We start from the raw sequence: 16,499 nt of genomic DNA, 5'->3' as shown, positions 1-16,499 counted from the left end.
TTACCTTTGTCTCCAGGGATCCCAGACACTTTGTAGGTCATCGAAAATCCATTCCAGACCTCAGTGGGGAGACAAAGGGAAAGATAAGGCTCTCTTGGATACTCAGGGAGCAGCTAACTCAAGGGGAGGGCTGCAAGCTGCAGGAAATACATCCCGCTCCCCAAGGGATGCCTGGAGTGCAGCATCCCAGAGCAGGTTTTATTTTCCTTGTTTGAATGGAGGCCAATCCTGAGCATTGGCTCTGTTTCCTATTCTTTGTGAGCCTGAGCCCGTCAATAAAGGATGAGCTCCCTTCTTGGTAGAAGATGATTCTCCTTCTAAACCCCTTGCTGCTGTCAAATCCTCCTTAGCTTATGGAGAAATTAGATTGAGTGTCTTTTTTTTTTTTTTTAAAGAAATAGATGTTTCAGGGGATGACAAAGGAGCACTAATGTATTTTATTGTGTTTAAATCTGATTTTATTTGTAACAAATGGATTCGCTTTCTGGCATCTGCTGGCAAGAAGAACCGGTTGGATTAAGCTCTGATCTGGCTGTTTCATCTTAAAGTTGGTCGTCTCCTTTCAAAGGAACTATGAAGGGAGAAGCAGTAAGCAGGCTTATCTGACTTCAGTACACAAGATCACAGTGGCAGAGGCATGCACGAGCAGCCAAGCATGGAAGAGCCCAGTCGTGATGACTAGTTAATAAGTAATCTGCACTTAATTATCATTTTTCTAATCTAGCACTAGCACTGGTGTGTGAAGGTAACTTGGGGAACGTTGCTCACAAGTTAGTCATCACATCAGAAAGAGAAATCTACCTCTCCCCTCCCTCCTCTCTGCCCATCAAAAGTAGGCAGCACACAGATGCTCTTGCTAAAAAAGCCTGGGCACAGATGCAAGAAGAGCTCATTGCAGCTGGGCCACCAGTGCCTGGCCATGCGGTGACTGCACTGCCTGGTCCTTGGGAGGTGGGTTAGACCTGTGATGAGACAGAGCATTTATCTCTTTCTCTGGGTTTTCAATATGGTGTTTTTATAGCGTGTTTATCATCCTTTCCAACAGACACTGCTGTTGGGAAAAACATGGGTCTTCTGGGAATGCCACTGGGCATGTCAGCAGAGAGTTGTGGAAACTATGAGCTTTTTTTTTTCCAGGCTACTTCTAAAGATCATGCAGAAGATGGGGGGGGGGGGGGGGGAGTTTACCCCCATTGTTTTCTGTCCTTTGTTCTGACTGCAGGTATCTGCAGGTATTTATTCTACCAAAAGATACTGCTTGTCCCTGGTGTGTCCAGGCCCCAAAGAGCTGCTGGTGGGCTCACACAGTCCTTCATGTCTTGCAGAGCAAGGTGTCTGCTGCTTGGACCTTGTGCTGGCATGCCCGGAGCATGTCAGCCCAAAGTTGCTCATGTTGGGCCTCTCTTGCTCCTCCATCCCAAAGCAATCTGCTGACTAATGGTAGTCCCTGTGCTGAATTTGGGTTCAGGGGGAAGACCAGATTCATGCCATTCTTCTGCCTTCATGGGAACAAATCCCCACCACACGTATAGATCCTGGACATTGCTCCCCTAAAGAACCACGCTGCGCCATGCTGAAGTTGGTGGGGATGTTTTCTGAAGGATATGGCTTGTCCTTGCATAGTCAAGTTTCTTGCAGCACAGAAGGAGAAGGAATCTCTTGCAGGCTTCCAGCAAGGTCTTTTTCATGCACAACACTTGTAAGTCTTGCCCTGTGCCCCTGTCAATTAATAGAAAGCTGCAGAAATGCCACTGATGCCTTTCAGCTGTCGTGTTGTCAGGCTCCTTGCTCTGCAGAGCAGACAACCCACTTTTATTTTCTGGGGCTGGCAGGAAATCTTTACTGCCTTCCCTTCCCCACTGTAGCAGTTGCAGGCTCTGTGCTCTTGTTCCCATGCAATTTTGCTCTTGCACAAAAAGCTGCCTGTGATTGCACTTGGCTGATGGCACTTGGCATCCCTTCTTCTGAAATGATACCTTTCTCCCCGTGTTTGAGGAGATCCTGGGGCTGTGAGCACAGGAGCCAGGTGAGAGCTGCAGCATGGTGCTGCCTCAGGCACATCACCTGCCAGCCCTGCCTGCCGCGCTCGGGTCACATCCCTGCCCTGGCGCACATCCCTGCAGCAGTTAATGGGACACTAAATATTACTGCTTACGGTAACCGCATCTCTGCTTCCCCTGCCAAACACCCTACAGATGTTTTGGGGGTGACTAATGCATGACAACACTTGGACCCTCTGGGGTGCTTTCCAATTTAAATGCTATTTTAAAAAAACATCATTAATTTATAAAGTCCGTTTCCGTAACCGGTTCCTTGTGGGTCTTGCACCACGCTTGGTGGGCACACTTGAACTTGGCGATGCTTTCTGCTCCTGGGGCAAAGGAGAAAGATTTTTACTCCTTTAGTTTGGCCAAAGATGGGGAAGAAACAAGAACCTCCAGCTCAGATGGCTCCTCCGGAGCACGTGGGAGTCAGGGCTGGACTGTAGGGGACTGTGCATTTGTGCGTGGGAGAGCAAGCAGGGCTGGAGGTGAGCAGAGTTGGGAGCGGACCATGAAGGTTGCAGTGATGGGCAGGGGTGACCGTGCATCTGCAGGTGGTCTTTGGGGTTGCCTGTTGCTTCTGGCTTGGCTTGCTTTCTTCCAGATGCTGGTTTCCATCATTAAAGGATGGGAAATGGGATTCTGCATTTCAGAGTCCGGATGCAAATTCAGCCTCCCTTGGATGCCTTTTAAGTAGAGGCGCTTCTGTGCCGCTTTGAACTGGGATTTGACTATCAGACCATCTCCTTTGCTGTGTGCTTGTCTGGTGGAGTAGGCTTGGAGCTGCTCCGAGGTTAATAAAACCTTTGGAGGACGCTGGGAAGGCACAGCCCGGGTCACACCTCAGCAGGGAGCACAGCTGGGTACCGAGGGATGGAGACACGGTGGGTGTACCCAGCTATCCAGGGAGGTTTGTCCAGGGCGAGGGAGGAGGATGGAAAGAAATTGTAGCATAATCCCAAAAGTGCCTGCTGGAGGATTAAATCTGTTGTGATCCCTGCTAATCCCGGCTGGGCATTCAGGGCTTCCAGGAGAGCACCATGCCTGCATGCGTTTCATGTATTTCTGTGACAGAGGGAGCGAGTTGTAAGTGTGTCACTGTTACCACTAGTATTCCCTCTTTGGCTCCGACCTTAGTGGCTATGTGTCCTTCTTGCACCCTATTCCCACCTGGCTTTGGCGCTGTCCCCATCTCCCATCACCTCTGCCCACTCGCCTGCATTTTCCCCAGCTCTTGGTGTGCATGTTGAGCCCCCCCCCAGCTCAAATCACCAGCGGCAGAGTGCAGGAAGCAGGAGTTTCTGTGGCCATCGTGAAGTTTCAGAGTTAACATGCTGTGCTGCGGGGAGCAATCGGTCTCTTCCAAAGCTGTTGCTTCAAGTGATTGTACAGTTCTCAATTACATGGCCTCCCAGCTGCTTTACTTGATACTGTTCTCTTGTTTACATTGAGCAGCAGAAGGAACAGGAGAATCCGTCTCCTGCAGCTCTGTCCTTAACCCCTGTGGCACAGTTTGCTTCTGGTGGCCTCCTGTGTTGCCTTGGACTTGCTTGGCCTCCAGTGAGAGATGAGAGCGGCTCATTTAGCCTGCTTTGCTAAATACCAGGTTGTTTCTGGGTTTGCACGCAGGTGATTGAGCTGCCTGGAAGCACAAGTTTGAGGATGCTAAATCTGCTCTTCCTTAGGATCCTCCAAATCCTCCGCCTGCAGAGGATAGGGTGGTGAATCGGGGGGTTGGGTGGTAAGGTAGTGTTGCTGGAGAGCTGGGCGTAGAGTGCTCTGCAGAGGCGGTTATGGCACAGGTGTGAGATCTAAGTGCTTCTTGATGCCCTTTTTAAAAGAAAAAATAATGCTCTTTTAAATGTATTTTCCTTGCTTGCTTAACAAGAGGGTTCATTACTTCTCTTGCTAGTACAGGAAACCAGTGTAAGCACTTTGGAGGAGCAAACAAACGCTGGTCTGCAGCTGTAATTAGATTCGAGCCCAGCTTTAAGCTGGAAACAGATAAGGGGAAAATCAACATGCATTTGCTTTGCAAATTGCTGGAGTGTTTTCAGATGTTCCTATCTTCTCCCAGCTGTGCCTGTGAAACTGCCTATGCAAGGATTTAACCCTTCTTCTACCCCAGAGCCAAACCAGCTGGGGTTTGCCCAGACCCCCTTGTGCCAGGAGAGGATGTCAGGGCCCATGGCAGCAGAAAGCAGGAGGATTCTGGCTGCCTGTGGACCACCACATCCACAGTTTTTGTAATAACCAGCCACGTGCTGTTGTGAAGGTGTGGGTGATGCTCCCAGTGGGGACATGTGTGCCAGTGTGGTTCCTTGGATGCTTGCTGGTGTTCAGCATCCCTCGGGGGGGCTGTCCCCTTCATCCCTGAGCTGTGGTTTGCCTTTATTGAAGTGGCACCCCCTGTTGAAACACTGACCCCTTGGTGTTCACCCATCCTGGAGCCACCATCCTGAGTCCGCTGGTGCCACGACTCTGGATCTGGCTGTAGGAAAACAAGAGGATACTCAGCAAACTATTGCCCAAGGCATAATCTGGGGTCTGTTTGCTTAGTTTCCATGTTTTAAAAAGGGGGTGCCCGTTTTGTTATATAAAACACTTTTCTGTAGCCACTTGAGGTTCGAGGTGGGATTTGTCCAGGGACTGGGGTTGCTGCTGAGGCTGTTGCAGTCCACAGTGCTCTGGCAGAGGATGGGGAAGCCCTGGCAAGCGGGATGTTGATTCTGTTGGTCAGATCCTGTCTTCTGATAATTGCCACTTAAACGCTTCCTTTCCCTGGGCTGCATTGTGGGTTTTCCCCTATTGCAATTTGCTTTCCACTTTGAACAGATGTTAATGTGATTTGGTACCTAAAGATAGGAGCTAACACTGCTCTGTCATTTTTTTCCTGGCTAAGTTATCACTAGCTAGAAAACTGTGACTGCTGCAGTTCCTCTTCCCCACTTCTTCAAAACCATTTGCAGAAAATCTCAGCTTTTAGGCCAATAAATGACACAGAAGGAGGTGATTTCTCATCTTGTACAGGAAGGCAGAGGGGCGGTGAGAGGAGCAAGAACATCCCAAGCCAAGCAGTGGTCCTATAGTGCTGCCAACTGTCCCCTTGCCTGGGTCTCTCCCCAGCCCAGCTCCCTCTGAGGCTGATGTCCAGGTCTCATCCCAAAATGTTCTGGCTGGCCCATACCCACCCATCCATGCTGAAGGATGGTGCTCCTCCAGGCTCGGGGAGGCAACCTGCATGGACTGTGCTGGATTAGTTACCTTGATTAAAGGCATCTGTTCTTCTCAGCCCCTGGGATGCTTTAAACTGCTTATCGTGGTGCCTGAACATCATGAGGGGTTGCCTGGAAAACAAGGCTGCGTTGGCCAGCCCAGGCTGCAAACCTTGTTGAACAGGGGTAGGGTGCTTTGTTCAATTAATGGGATTACCCTTCTGTTGAGCCTGTGGCCTAATTTCACCAGCTGTCACCAGAAAGGGGGTGGGAAGATTTTTCAGATGGATTCTTGAGGGACTTCCCTGTATGGTCCCCTGGTCACCTGCCATCTACTGCCTGCCTTGACTGTCTGGTTTGGTTTTCACCACTGTCCCTCAGGCTCTGCTGAAAATGGACTGCCAGGGGCTGGTTGTCCGGCTCATCCAGGACTTCGTGCTGCTGACCACAGCCGTGGAGGTGGCCCAGCGCTGGAGGGAGCTTGCCGAGAAGCTCGCCAAGGTCTCCAAGCAGCAGATGGATGCTTATGAGGCCCCGCACCGGGACAAGATGGGGGCGGTGGACAGCGAGGTGAGAGCAGATGGGTCTTGGTCTCCATGCGTCCCCTAGGGTTGCAGATACTTCCAGAGCATGTTCTTCTGGAGCACCTTTGGGGGATAAAAGGGATTTGGGTGTGCTGGGGAAGTTTGGGTGTGTTTTTCCCTGAGAATGTGCTTCTTCTGGGATGGGGGTGTGTTGGAGATGGTATCACTTGCTCACTGGCCATCCAGCTCAGCTCTGATCTCCTCTGCCCCATCACCACAGGCCATGTGGAAGCCAGCATATGACTTCCTTCTCACCTGGAGCAGTCAGATGGGCGACAGCTACCGTGATGTGATCCAGGAGCTTCACACCGGGCTGGACAAGATGAAGAACCCCATCACCAAACGCTGGAAGCATCTCACCGGCACCCTGATCCTTGTCAACTCCTTGGACATGCTGCGGGCAGCTGCTTTCAGCCCACAAGACCATGAGGATTTTGCCATCTAGCTCCTGTGGTGATGTTTTTGTCCACATCTCGTTTGCTGGGTTTTTTCTGTGCTTTTTTCCCCTTTTTTTTAAGCAGTTGACTTTAAAAGAAGCGGAGGTTGCTCTCCCTGGGTTTTAAGAGGCCAAAGTTTGGAAGTTCTCCACCGGGACTGGAAATCAGCGGGAGACATCCCTCCTTGTTGGGAAGGCATCCAGAGGGGGATGGCTTTTCATATGGCATTGATACCAGTTAAACTATTTCTTACTAAAAAACTTTAAAGGGGGCAGGGGGGTGGGGAGGGATCATAAAAGAGATCACATTTTTTAGGCATTTACAAATAAAAGTCTAATTTTTGTAACGAGCGGTAGGGGTTGTAACCACTTTGGGGGGGAAGCTGTGGCTGTTTTTTACGTTGTAGAAACTGTTTTTAAATTATCGTTTTTGAGATGAACGTGAGTCATGTAAATACTTATTTTAAGAGGAAGCACAGTAAATGCCTTCCCCCGCTGCCATGGTCAGGCTTTGGCAGACTACCAGATGTGACTGCAAAACACTGTATGAACTCGGGATGTCCTCAGCCTAACAAGCATCTTACACCAAAAAAGGAGCTGCTTTTTTTTTTTTTTTTTTTTTTATTCACAGGCCCTGTGAGCAGTTCTGTTGATTTTTGTTTTATTTTCATGTCTCTGCAAACATGCATTTTCTCATTTGTGGACAGGGAGATGCTCGTTGCGTGTTTTCAGATGCACGGGTACTGGTTTTAACCAGGGGAAGTGGTTGCTGCCCCTTGCGCTTCATCCCGCCCAGGTGCTGTCGGACATCTCTGGAAGAAGCTGGAGGTTTGGGGTTCAGCAGAGACCTCCTTGGGAGATAGACCAGGAGGATGGTGAGAGTGGCTCACCCTGCCATGGCAGCAAACTGTTTGGGCTGCTCCTCTCCAGATGCTCCTGCTCTGGGGAAGAGGCCAGAAAAGGGGAGGGAATTGTTGCCATACATGCATGCACACACACACAAACACACACACACAAAAGAAGGAAAAGAGAAAATGTATCTAACTCCTAATTTGAAATTTGAGCTCACTGGAGATGCTCCAGGTGTGCTATGCGACTTAACGCTCATTGCCATTGATTTCAGAGGGCTTTGAATGGGGCTCTTCAAGGCTCCTGAAGTCCAGTTTAATTTGTAAATATTCTTTGCTATAAACCTGGTGCCATTGAGCTAAATATTTGCAGCACCAAGTGCCCGTATTTTTCCCCATTTGTTTTATAGCTGAGTCTTTTGAATGACCTCCCCTCCTCCTTCCGCTTCCCAGCTTTCAAATATTTTACATGGGAGGGAAATATTTTTTGCACAGAAAGATTATTTTAAGTGCAAAGTCTCTTTATAGTGAAGTGCTGATACCACAGAAAGGTTAGCTGTTAAAGGATGATTTTCTTTCAGGTTAATAAAAAAAAAAAAAAAAAAAAAGAAAAAGAATGGGAAAGGCATCTGGCACATTGTGCCAGCACAGTGGCTTCGGGAGGGAGCAGTCTCCTTTCCTGTTCCCAAAATCGCGTCCTCAGAAACGATCACTCTCGCCAGACCCCACAAGAAGTAAATAGCACCTTAAATTTCTCCTCAGGGGCTTTAAGGAGTTTCCTATGCAACTTAACGTAGCACAGAGAAAGGGTCCGGCAGCAACCAAGCCCACTATGTGTCCCCTTTCTGTTTCCCTGAGGCACCCTAAGAGCACATTTTTCCATGCACAAGCAAAAATCTCCATTGCAATAAGGAATACCTCCTGCCAGAGCGTGCGTGCAGGCAGAGGCATATACTTGCTCCCAGGATTTTACCCAAATCTTGGCTTTCACTGTTCTCTGAAGCAGCACGTGCTGTAGGAGGGCGTTGGTCCTGTGCAGGGTCTGGGGCTCTGCAGAGCAGCTGCACTGGGGACCCCCGAGGGTGTCTGCAGCAGGCGAGGGCAGAAATTTGAGCCTCCTGTGTTTCAGGGATGTCCCTGAGTAATTTCAGTGGTTTTTTTTACACACCCCGCCCTTGTTTTTCCGAACTACCTCAAGGTACTCCGTATACCCAGCTTCTTAACATTTCAGCAGCAGCCTAAAACATGCCATGCTCAGCTCATTGATGGTCTTGTGCCATCCTTAAGACCCACGGGAGTGTGGCCAGCACATTTCGGGGCTGTGGTGTAGCTGCCGCATTAATTTGTCCCTGTCCTCGGTCTGAAATCCAGTCCCTCCTCACATGCCAGGAGTTGGCATGTGTCCTTTGGATGCCTTCTGCCCACTAAATGTCAGGCCCTTCTCCAAAAGCTCCATCTGGGCTTTGCATTACCACCCTTCATGCAGTAACTGGTTGTTGTACTTACTGTTTAATGTTCCTTTTTTTTTTTTCTTTTTTTAAAGAAAAAAAATTTTGGGAAAAAAAAATTCCGATTAAAGCTGTTACTATTCCAGTGCTCCTGAGTAGACGTCATCTACTGTTGTCTCTTCATCTCAAAGCAGCTTGAATGCGTGGGATTAATTTAGTGGGTTTTCCACCATGCAAATGACATGTTTCTCACAGCACATTTCCACACCCAGAGCCAGCAGTCCTCTGGGGCTGCTCTCAATCCGATCCTCCTTCCCCATGCCTTTCCATCCTGCCCTCTCTGGGGGAAAGTCGGTGGAAATGATCTGGCCTCTCAAGGTGCTGCTTATGCTCAAGCACTAGGTAGGTAAGAAACTTCGTGAAGTGGGAAAAGATTTGGTTGCAGTATTTGTTTTGGTGTGGAGATGTTTTTCTGGCTGTTTTCTGAATGGAGAGAAAAATCCTTGTATTTAGCCAAGGCGGTTGTGGTGCTCCTGATATGAACAGTTCAGATTTCAAGCCATGAAACTGAAATATTCAGATATTTGGCTGTGGCTTCAGTTTGCTGAGGGTGAAGAGGACATGCGATGGTTTGATTTTCATCTTTGCACCTTGTGGTCCAGCACAGGGAGGCACCTCTGGGCATTTCCTTCTTGGCATAATGTGACTTGATTTCCAAAGCAAAACCAAGGTCTAGCCTAGGAGAAGATGAAGAGAGCAGGGGAAAAAAATTAAGAAAGAAACCTTTTTGTGGAACTCATGAGCTAAGGAACATTCTTTTTCATTGTCAAAGGGAATGAGCAAACAAGTTCTTCCCAGACTCTTCCAGGGATGATGCACCAGGAGCTAGCTGTTGGCTCTCCTCCTTTTGTCTCCTGATCTCAGCAGTAACTTGTTTTCCAAGCAGATGTTTTCCCATCTAACCCATGTAATTTTTCAGCCCTGCCTTCAGGAGGGTGTTGGTCTCCACAGCAGGGTGATGGACATACCACCGGCACGCTCCTCAAGCCCAGGCTCACACAGCCCTTGCTGCATCGTCCCCGCTCGGTTCGGTGCCGAGACCTGTGGCCATCACAGGATTTGGGCTGTGGATCAGATGCTGTCCAGGCTCTTGGGGATTCAGTCAATTCATGACCCCAGTTGAGGCTCCCTGGAGAGGGCAGAGCTACAGCATGAGCACTGCTGCAGCCTGAAGGCTTGGCCGTGGCTATTGGAGAGCAGCTGTGTTGTGGCTGACATTTGGGCTTTAAAATGGTGCATTTGGGACAAAGTTGTAATTGGGGGGATGATGCAGTTGACCCACTATTTTACTTGCTGCTGCTCCATCTCAGCCCTCTGATGTTTCGTACAGATGCTTTCCTAGAACAGCTCATTGCTCACTTTGCACAGATAGAGATGCTTTGAGATGTGCATAAACTGAGTATAAAAATGGGAATAATGATCCTGGGTTAGGTTACACATGTGGATCTGCTGGTCCGATAATGATGCATTAGCTTGTTTCCTTGAAACCTGCAGATTTCTGTGTATCCCATTGCCTGCCTGCCTTTCCCCTCATTTCCAATTGCTAGCAAGTCTCTGCTGGTAAAGTCTCTTAACTCAGCTGCCTGTCCTTTCTTGTTTCCTTTCCTCTGTGAAATTGGTCAGTGCCAGTAACCCATGGCTGGGGCAGTGGTTGATGTTGGGAGCTTCACAATGTAGCGTGGCACAAAAACCCATCCTCCAGCACAGGTATGCCGGTGAGAAAGCAAGAAGGGAGCATGTGTGAGATGATGTCCCACTGACGGTCTGCTGTGGTGTCTTCTGAATTATTTCTGAATTATTTGCATAAAGGGTTGGTTTCTGCTGGGGTTATCAGTCCCCTCCTGACTGCCCCATCACTGCAGGTTCACTGCCAAGATGGATACGGATGATGCTTTACCACGGATGCCTCACCATGTGCTGCCTTGCTCCTATGTGGTTTGGACATGAAGGGCAGTAGCTATCTGATTTGGACAGTTCCCCATTAGTTGTGCCACTGCTGGCTGACTCCCTCTAATATTTCAACTTCAAGGAAATGATTTGGCTTTTTTCCTCGGGCCAATCAAGGGAACGACCTGCTTCAGCACAGGTGACCTTGGAAATGCATTCGCATCATTTTCTCGTCTACTTCAGCCATCAAAATTGAATGATCATCTTGTATCAGCTCAGCTTGACACTAAATGACTGAAGAAGATATGTCAGAAGGGGAGAAGAAAGAAAAGTCACCTCTGGGTTATCAGTGTCTGTACAGAAAAGCTGCTGTGTCTCATTTTTGCTTTGTCCTCGCCAGCTCTCTAAGTCTGGATGCCCAGCGCAGTTTGCAATGAAAACTAGAGTCTGTGCTTAAAGACCCTGGAGGTCTCTGGGCATCTGTTTCCATCCCTAGAAATCCCTGCTGAAAATCAACTGCTTTGCTTCCTTCCCAGCTCTCAATTAAATGCTTGTTGTGGATTATCTGCTGTCAGGACACCCCTGTCTTGCAATATGAGGAGCTGGTCATGAGGGCTTAGAGGAGAGGTGTTGGTTAAAGGGCTGCTCCTACGTCTTCCTCTTGTTTGCGGGTTTCTTTTGCCATCAGAAGACCATCGTTCCCAGTGCTGTGTCCTGCATTTGCCCTCCTCTGATGGCCGTATCCTCCATGCCGGGTGGAGGCATGATGGTTTGCTTTGTGGAAAACCGTGGTAGAAAACATCTTCAGCGAGGATCATGATGCATCGCTTGGACTTCTGCCCTGGGTGCTGGGCTTCACTGGCATCCCAGGCACATCTCGCTCAGCAGTCCTGTTCCAGGTTTGGGTTTCCTGGTCTGCTGGACTCTTATAACCTTCCCACCTTAATAACCCAAGCCAACTTAATCGGGCTTGATCCCTCATAAAACATGGGCTTGGATGACTGTAAATTAACAGAGATGGTCATTGTCCCTGGAAATGTAAATCCCATCACACATCCATGGCGTGATCTGCTCACGCGTCCTATCGAAAGCCCTTTTTTTGGATAACGGGCTTTACATGAAGCATACCCTGGGGCTTGCCTCTTCACAACTCAGCAGGCTTAATCCATCAGTGAAATTCAGGGACTTCCAAGCAACAAATGACACATTTGGCTCTCTTGTTATAAAGGGCGGAGGGGAGCAGAGTATAAAGGCTTGAATTTCCCAAAGGCTGTATGCAGTGAAACCTGGCCAAAAGAGGGCAGGCTTCACTTGCCGGGTGGTTAGTTCTGCAAGGGGTGACGGATTGTTTGATTTTGGGTGGGAGGACCCTGATTTCCTATATGAAAAGGAAGGAGCCGCTGGCTGGGGAGATGAATGTGTTATTTTTGTTACTGTTTAAAAAACTCGCTTGACGGCAGAAGCGCCGCTGGTTGTGGTTTCCCCTTCCTTCCCCTGCCCATCACCAGATCCATCCCACAGCCTCCCTCGTGGTATGCTGAAATCATCTCGGACCCACCTCTCCAAGGAGTTCGGACCAACCATTTGTGGCCAAAACTCAAAGGACGGCCCCACCGTCTCTTCAGCAGCCTCTGGAAGATAACGAACCTTGGGTTCCTGCCCTGCTTTGATTACCCCCCACCGAACGTTAATTAAAGCTTCCAGGAGACGCTTTGCAAAGTCTCCTCCGGCACAAAGTGAGTCACTGGGTTGCAGTCTGGTCCCTCACTGGGAGACAGCGATGAGCCAGAGAGGGATGCATGGTAACAGATGCAGCTTGCTTGGATCTGTCCCAGCGAAGGGGGGACCATGTCCCCCCACCAAGATAATCTAGGCTGGTAGCATTTCAGGGAAAAAAATCCGCTCTATTTGTACAGGCTGGCTTTTGAAGAGAGGTCACGCGGTTAGATAAGCCAGCCAATATCTGGCTGGGGGGGATTTGGGATTTGCTGATGCCTGAACAGCCTGTGCTGATGACTTGCTTTTATCATCCTAAGCAATCAGATCTGGCATATGAAACCTTTCACCCCATCCTTAATAGAAAGGGAATTGATGCTGGGAGCACTTGCTACTACCTGTCAAAGCAGAATCGCACGACAGCAGCTTTTTTTGTGATGGTTACAGTGAGCCGTGACACCTGCTGTAGGCAGGGCAGGAGTTCGCTCTGGGAAAGATGAAGTTGGAGACAGCATCAGCTCTTCTGGAAATACCAGCATCCTGAGCTGGCTCAGATGGTGAGGAAATGTTTGTAGATGGAGATTTCATCTTCTCTTTCCTTTGTAAGCCTGGTTCAGTCCCGGCAGCCTGTGGCACTGGCAGCAGCAGGGTTATGGACCAAGCTATGGACTGAGTCCAGCTGCCACATGGGGTTAACCTGACTCACTGAGCTTAAATGCTAAAGCTGGAGCAGTTCGCTGCCTCTCCGGGTTCAGCAGGGCACATTCCTCCCTGGGGAGAGGCTATCCTGCATTTTGTGCCTAGTTCACTTTGGCAATTGCTTTTCCGAGGTTTCATCACACTCACCTATAAATAACTCCTAAAAACACCTCTGCAGGTGATAAATAATTGGAGAGCTGTGTGGCTGCTCTAGCTAAAAGTACCTGGCTTGCTAGTGGCAGCTCCCTGCCATCCTTGAGGCAGTGCTGGGGACCAGAGCCGGCCATCACATGGCATGTCATGGGATGGGACATCACCGGTGCCAAGCCCCAGGCTGCAGGGTAGAGCTCGCCCACTGGGATGCTGCAGGGAGCAGAGCCTGCTTTGGGATAGCTCTGGAGAACAATGCGGGGCCGGGCCATGTCGTGGGGCAACCTCATCCACTTCTCGCAGGGACCGTGGGGGTCAGCATGGTGCTGCCGGTATCAGCATTACCTCTGCACTTCTCCCCAGGCTTTCACAGAGGAGGGCAGGGCTCTGGACCATTGCAGTCATGATGTCTGCAGTCCCAAAGCAGCCCTGTTTGTGGATGCATGTGGTTTGGGGATGTTTTGTTTGTTTGTTTAAATGAGGCTGATGCTGCTCCTTGCAGGTCGGCATCCCTCATTCACTCTCCTGAGGGAAGTGGGCACCGACACCACATGCGCTCATCTTAATCTTTCCGTGCTTTCCCACGGTGGGAAGCAAGGCTGAAAGGGGGTTTGGGAGCTCCTGTGAAACCCCCCAAACTGGGGTCATGGCTGGCTGCTGGCAGCAGTAAGTATTTACTTTTTACAAAGCCACCTTTAAAAAATCAAGTTAAATAATTGCAGGTCTGAGCGTGAGCATCTGAGTGGGAGTGTGCGGGGCGAAGCAGCACCGGGGACCCATCTGCGGGTGTCTGGCCCTGGGAGCCTGCGCAGGGGAGGAGGAGGGAGTGCTCATCTGCAGGTTGCTGCTGTTTATTGCTCTGCCCTTGGATAATGGGCATATTTAACTTCCCAGCATGTCTTGCAAGTCCCCCTCTGAGCGCTCTGTTCCTGTGGGCAAGGGGTCTTCTTGGACCCATGTGCTGGGGAGGTGGAGGAACCCGAGAGCTGCCTGGAGCTCCGGTGGCAGTGCAAAAACCTCGCTGTTGCCCTTAGGGACCGGAGGGCTGGGATGAAGCTGCCGAAGCCCTGTGGCTGCAGAAAAATGCCAGCAATTCCTGTCATTTCCCGTGGTCTGGCTGGTGGGAAGCAGTGAGAGATGCTGACTGCACCCTCCCACCGGAGCCAGGGCTGCTGTGTCCCCCAGGGCACCCCCATCTTGAACCCAAAGAGGCTCTCGCCCATGTTTTGCAGCCAGAGGGATCCAAGGGTCACTGGAAGAGCCAGGAGCAGCGCTGGCTTGCACTGTTTTTTTTTTTCCCAGCCTTACTGTTGCAAGCCTGGATGTTAAAATCCAGGCAAAAATAAAATAAACACTAACAAAGTCCCTGGGCGGGAGCAGAAAGCAACAGCTCTCCTCTCCTTTCGCAGCTCTGAAGGGGTGCTACATGAGCGCTTGGAGATGCTGAGAGGGTGCTGGAGGCAGAAGGTGGGAGGTGTTTGTGCCTCCTTTCTCCAAGGGCAGCAAAGGGATTTTGGCTCCTGTCTTTTGGCAGGTGTTTAAAAACAGAGATTTGGAGGGTTTGCTGGAAAAGCTCAGGCTGCAGTGCTTGGAGCCCTGGGGAGATGTGGAGCCTGCGCAGCTCAGGGAGAGGAGCGATGGCTGGGCCTGCCTCAGTTTCCTCTTTTGGGAAGTGACCCAATCTCAGCTCTGTTGCTTAGAAATGCATCGTGGCAATGATTTCTCTTTTTCCCAGTAAGGGAAGCAGGGGCTTGGGCTCTTTGCCCCATTTAAGGGGCATCACAGCTCTATATGATACCTGATTAAGGGGTGGTAAGAGGGGATGGCATCCCCAGAGTAACTCTTCCCTTGAGAAGGATTGGGAAGGCTGTGTTGCGGTGATACTGCAGCCCCTCCAGCTCCCTCCTCTGCACCGAAGCTGCTTGTCCCACGCAGTTTGGCCCCTAATTCACTCTGAAAATGATCTCTCTACAGCAGGGTCCGTGTTCCTGGGGCACAGATGGATAAACAAGTTGCTATCGACTTCCACTGACCCACCTGGGCTGGCTTGGCGGGGAAGGCTGACCTTTTTCCTTGCTCCCTCCGTTAGCGATATTGTAGTGTCCTCTGCTGGGCACAGCTGAAAATGGACACGACATGATGGTTGTCCAGTCCTAGCCCTGCATGTCCCCGAAGGCCCCTCTCTCCTCCTTATTTTTGCAGTAAGCCAAGGGAAAACAAAGAGCAGGACAAACTAATTGAGGCTAAGGAAAGCAAAGGGAAAAGGAGAGGAGGAGGATATCTGGTTTCTGTTGCTGTTTTGCTTCAGCTTTGTTAGAGATCTTTCTGAAATGCAAGCCGTGGGATGGGCATTTTGCATCCTTCTCCCTTTCTCTTAGCTCCTTTCCTCCACCTAACACGAGGTTTTCAGTTGGGGAAAAAAAAAACAACCCTGAACAGCTGCAACTGGGATTATTTTTAAATTCTGTTCATCTGATCTGAAATGAAGGGGGTTTTCTCTTGTCCATGCAGAGAAAGTCACTGGATCGATCCAGAGCGTGTTTGCAGCAGGGTACTCAAACATCTTCATAAGGACATTTTAAAGTGCTTTTTGCATCAGCTGCCTGAAGCCAGCCCCATGCTCAGAGATGACTGAAACCACTGCAGTTGGTAGTGTGATGAGCACTGCGAAGTCTCGCTGGGTCTCATTGCCAGAGACGCTGCGTACCGTTGCACAGATGCACTGTTGTCACCTGGCTTCAGCTGGGACTATGGGGACAGCCAGAGCTGTCACTTCAGGAACGTGTGGAGCTGCAAAAGCTGCATTTTAAAAGCAGGTCAGCTTTCATGCACCGTGGGGACTCCCTCTGTGTGTCCCAAGGAAAAGGTTTCCGTCTGTTTACTGAGGGCAAGAGGTGGGGAGGGACAGGCAGAGGATGAAAAGCAAGTCAGCATCGGTCCTGGACAGGTTGCAGGTGGCATGGATGCCCACGAGAATCGGGCACTGCAATGGGGACAGGCTGAGGAGCAGAGGGACCGTGTTCTTGAACTTAACAGCTTTCGCTAAAGTACATGCTTTTTCAAACAGCAATAGAAAATAACAGCACGAGGTATTTAGTGGGACACGTGCACTGCCATGACATACTGGGATGCTCCAGCCTGTTTTGAGCCCTGAATATTAACTGATGTTTCAGGTCTTTTCTGACTTTTTCTATACGTAGTAGTGGGGACTGTGGCAGCCTCAGGATGTAACCTCTCGGCAAGGACCAACTCACCAAGCAGTGAGACAGTAATGCTGAGAACTGGCTTTTGTGCATTGAGGTGGCTTTCACACCATGGGGCATTGAATCTTTCCCTTCCCCAGCTCTCTCTCCATGATCAAACAAGTGTCCAGCCCTATATCTCTCAAGTCAGAAAACACAAGAGCCATTATTC

General features: G+C 49.9%; 1 protein-coding gene across 1 annotated transcript in view; it reads left to right on the top strand.

Annotated features, from left to right (window-relative positions):
• Nucleotides 1–9,816, top strand: part of SH3BP4 (SH3 domain binding protein 4) — a 40,275-nt gene extending 30,459 nt beyond the window's left edge. The window contains exons 4-5 of the mRNA XM_087731040.1: nucleotides 5,639–5,827; nucleotides 6,062–9,816. Of these exons, the coding sequence (XP_087587166.1) occupies nucleotides 5,639–5,827; nucleotides 6,062–6,286 (414 nt within the window). The 3' untranslated portion in view covers nucleotides 6,287–9,816. The remainder of the gene's footprint in view (nucleotides 1–5,638; nucleotides 5,828–6,061) is intronic.
• The last annotated feature ends 6,683 nt before the right edge of the window (nucleotides 9,817–16,499 follow it).

The sequence above is a fragment of the Nipponia nippon genome, unplaced genomic scaffold (genome assembly GCF_047370975.1).
Source record: "Nipponia nippon isolate SJK-2023a ecotype South Korea unplaced genomic scaffold, ASM4737097v1 scaffold_5, whole genome shotgun sequence".
NCBI lineage: Eukaryota > Metazoa > Chordata > Aves > Pelecaniformes > Threskiornithidae > Nipponia > Nipponia nippon.
The sequence above is the reverse complement of the archived record's forward strand: the minus strand, read 5'-3'. Positions and strand labels throughout refer to the sequence as shown.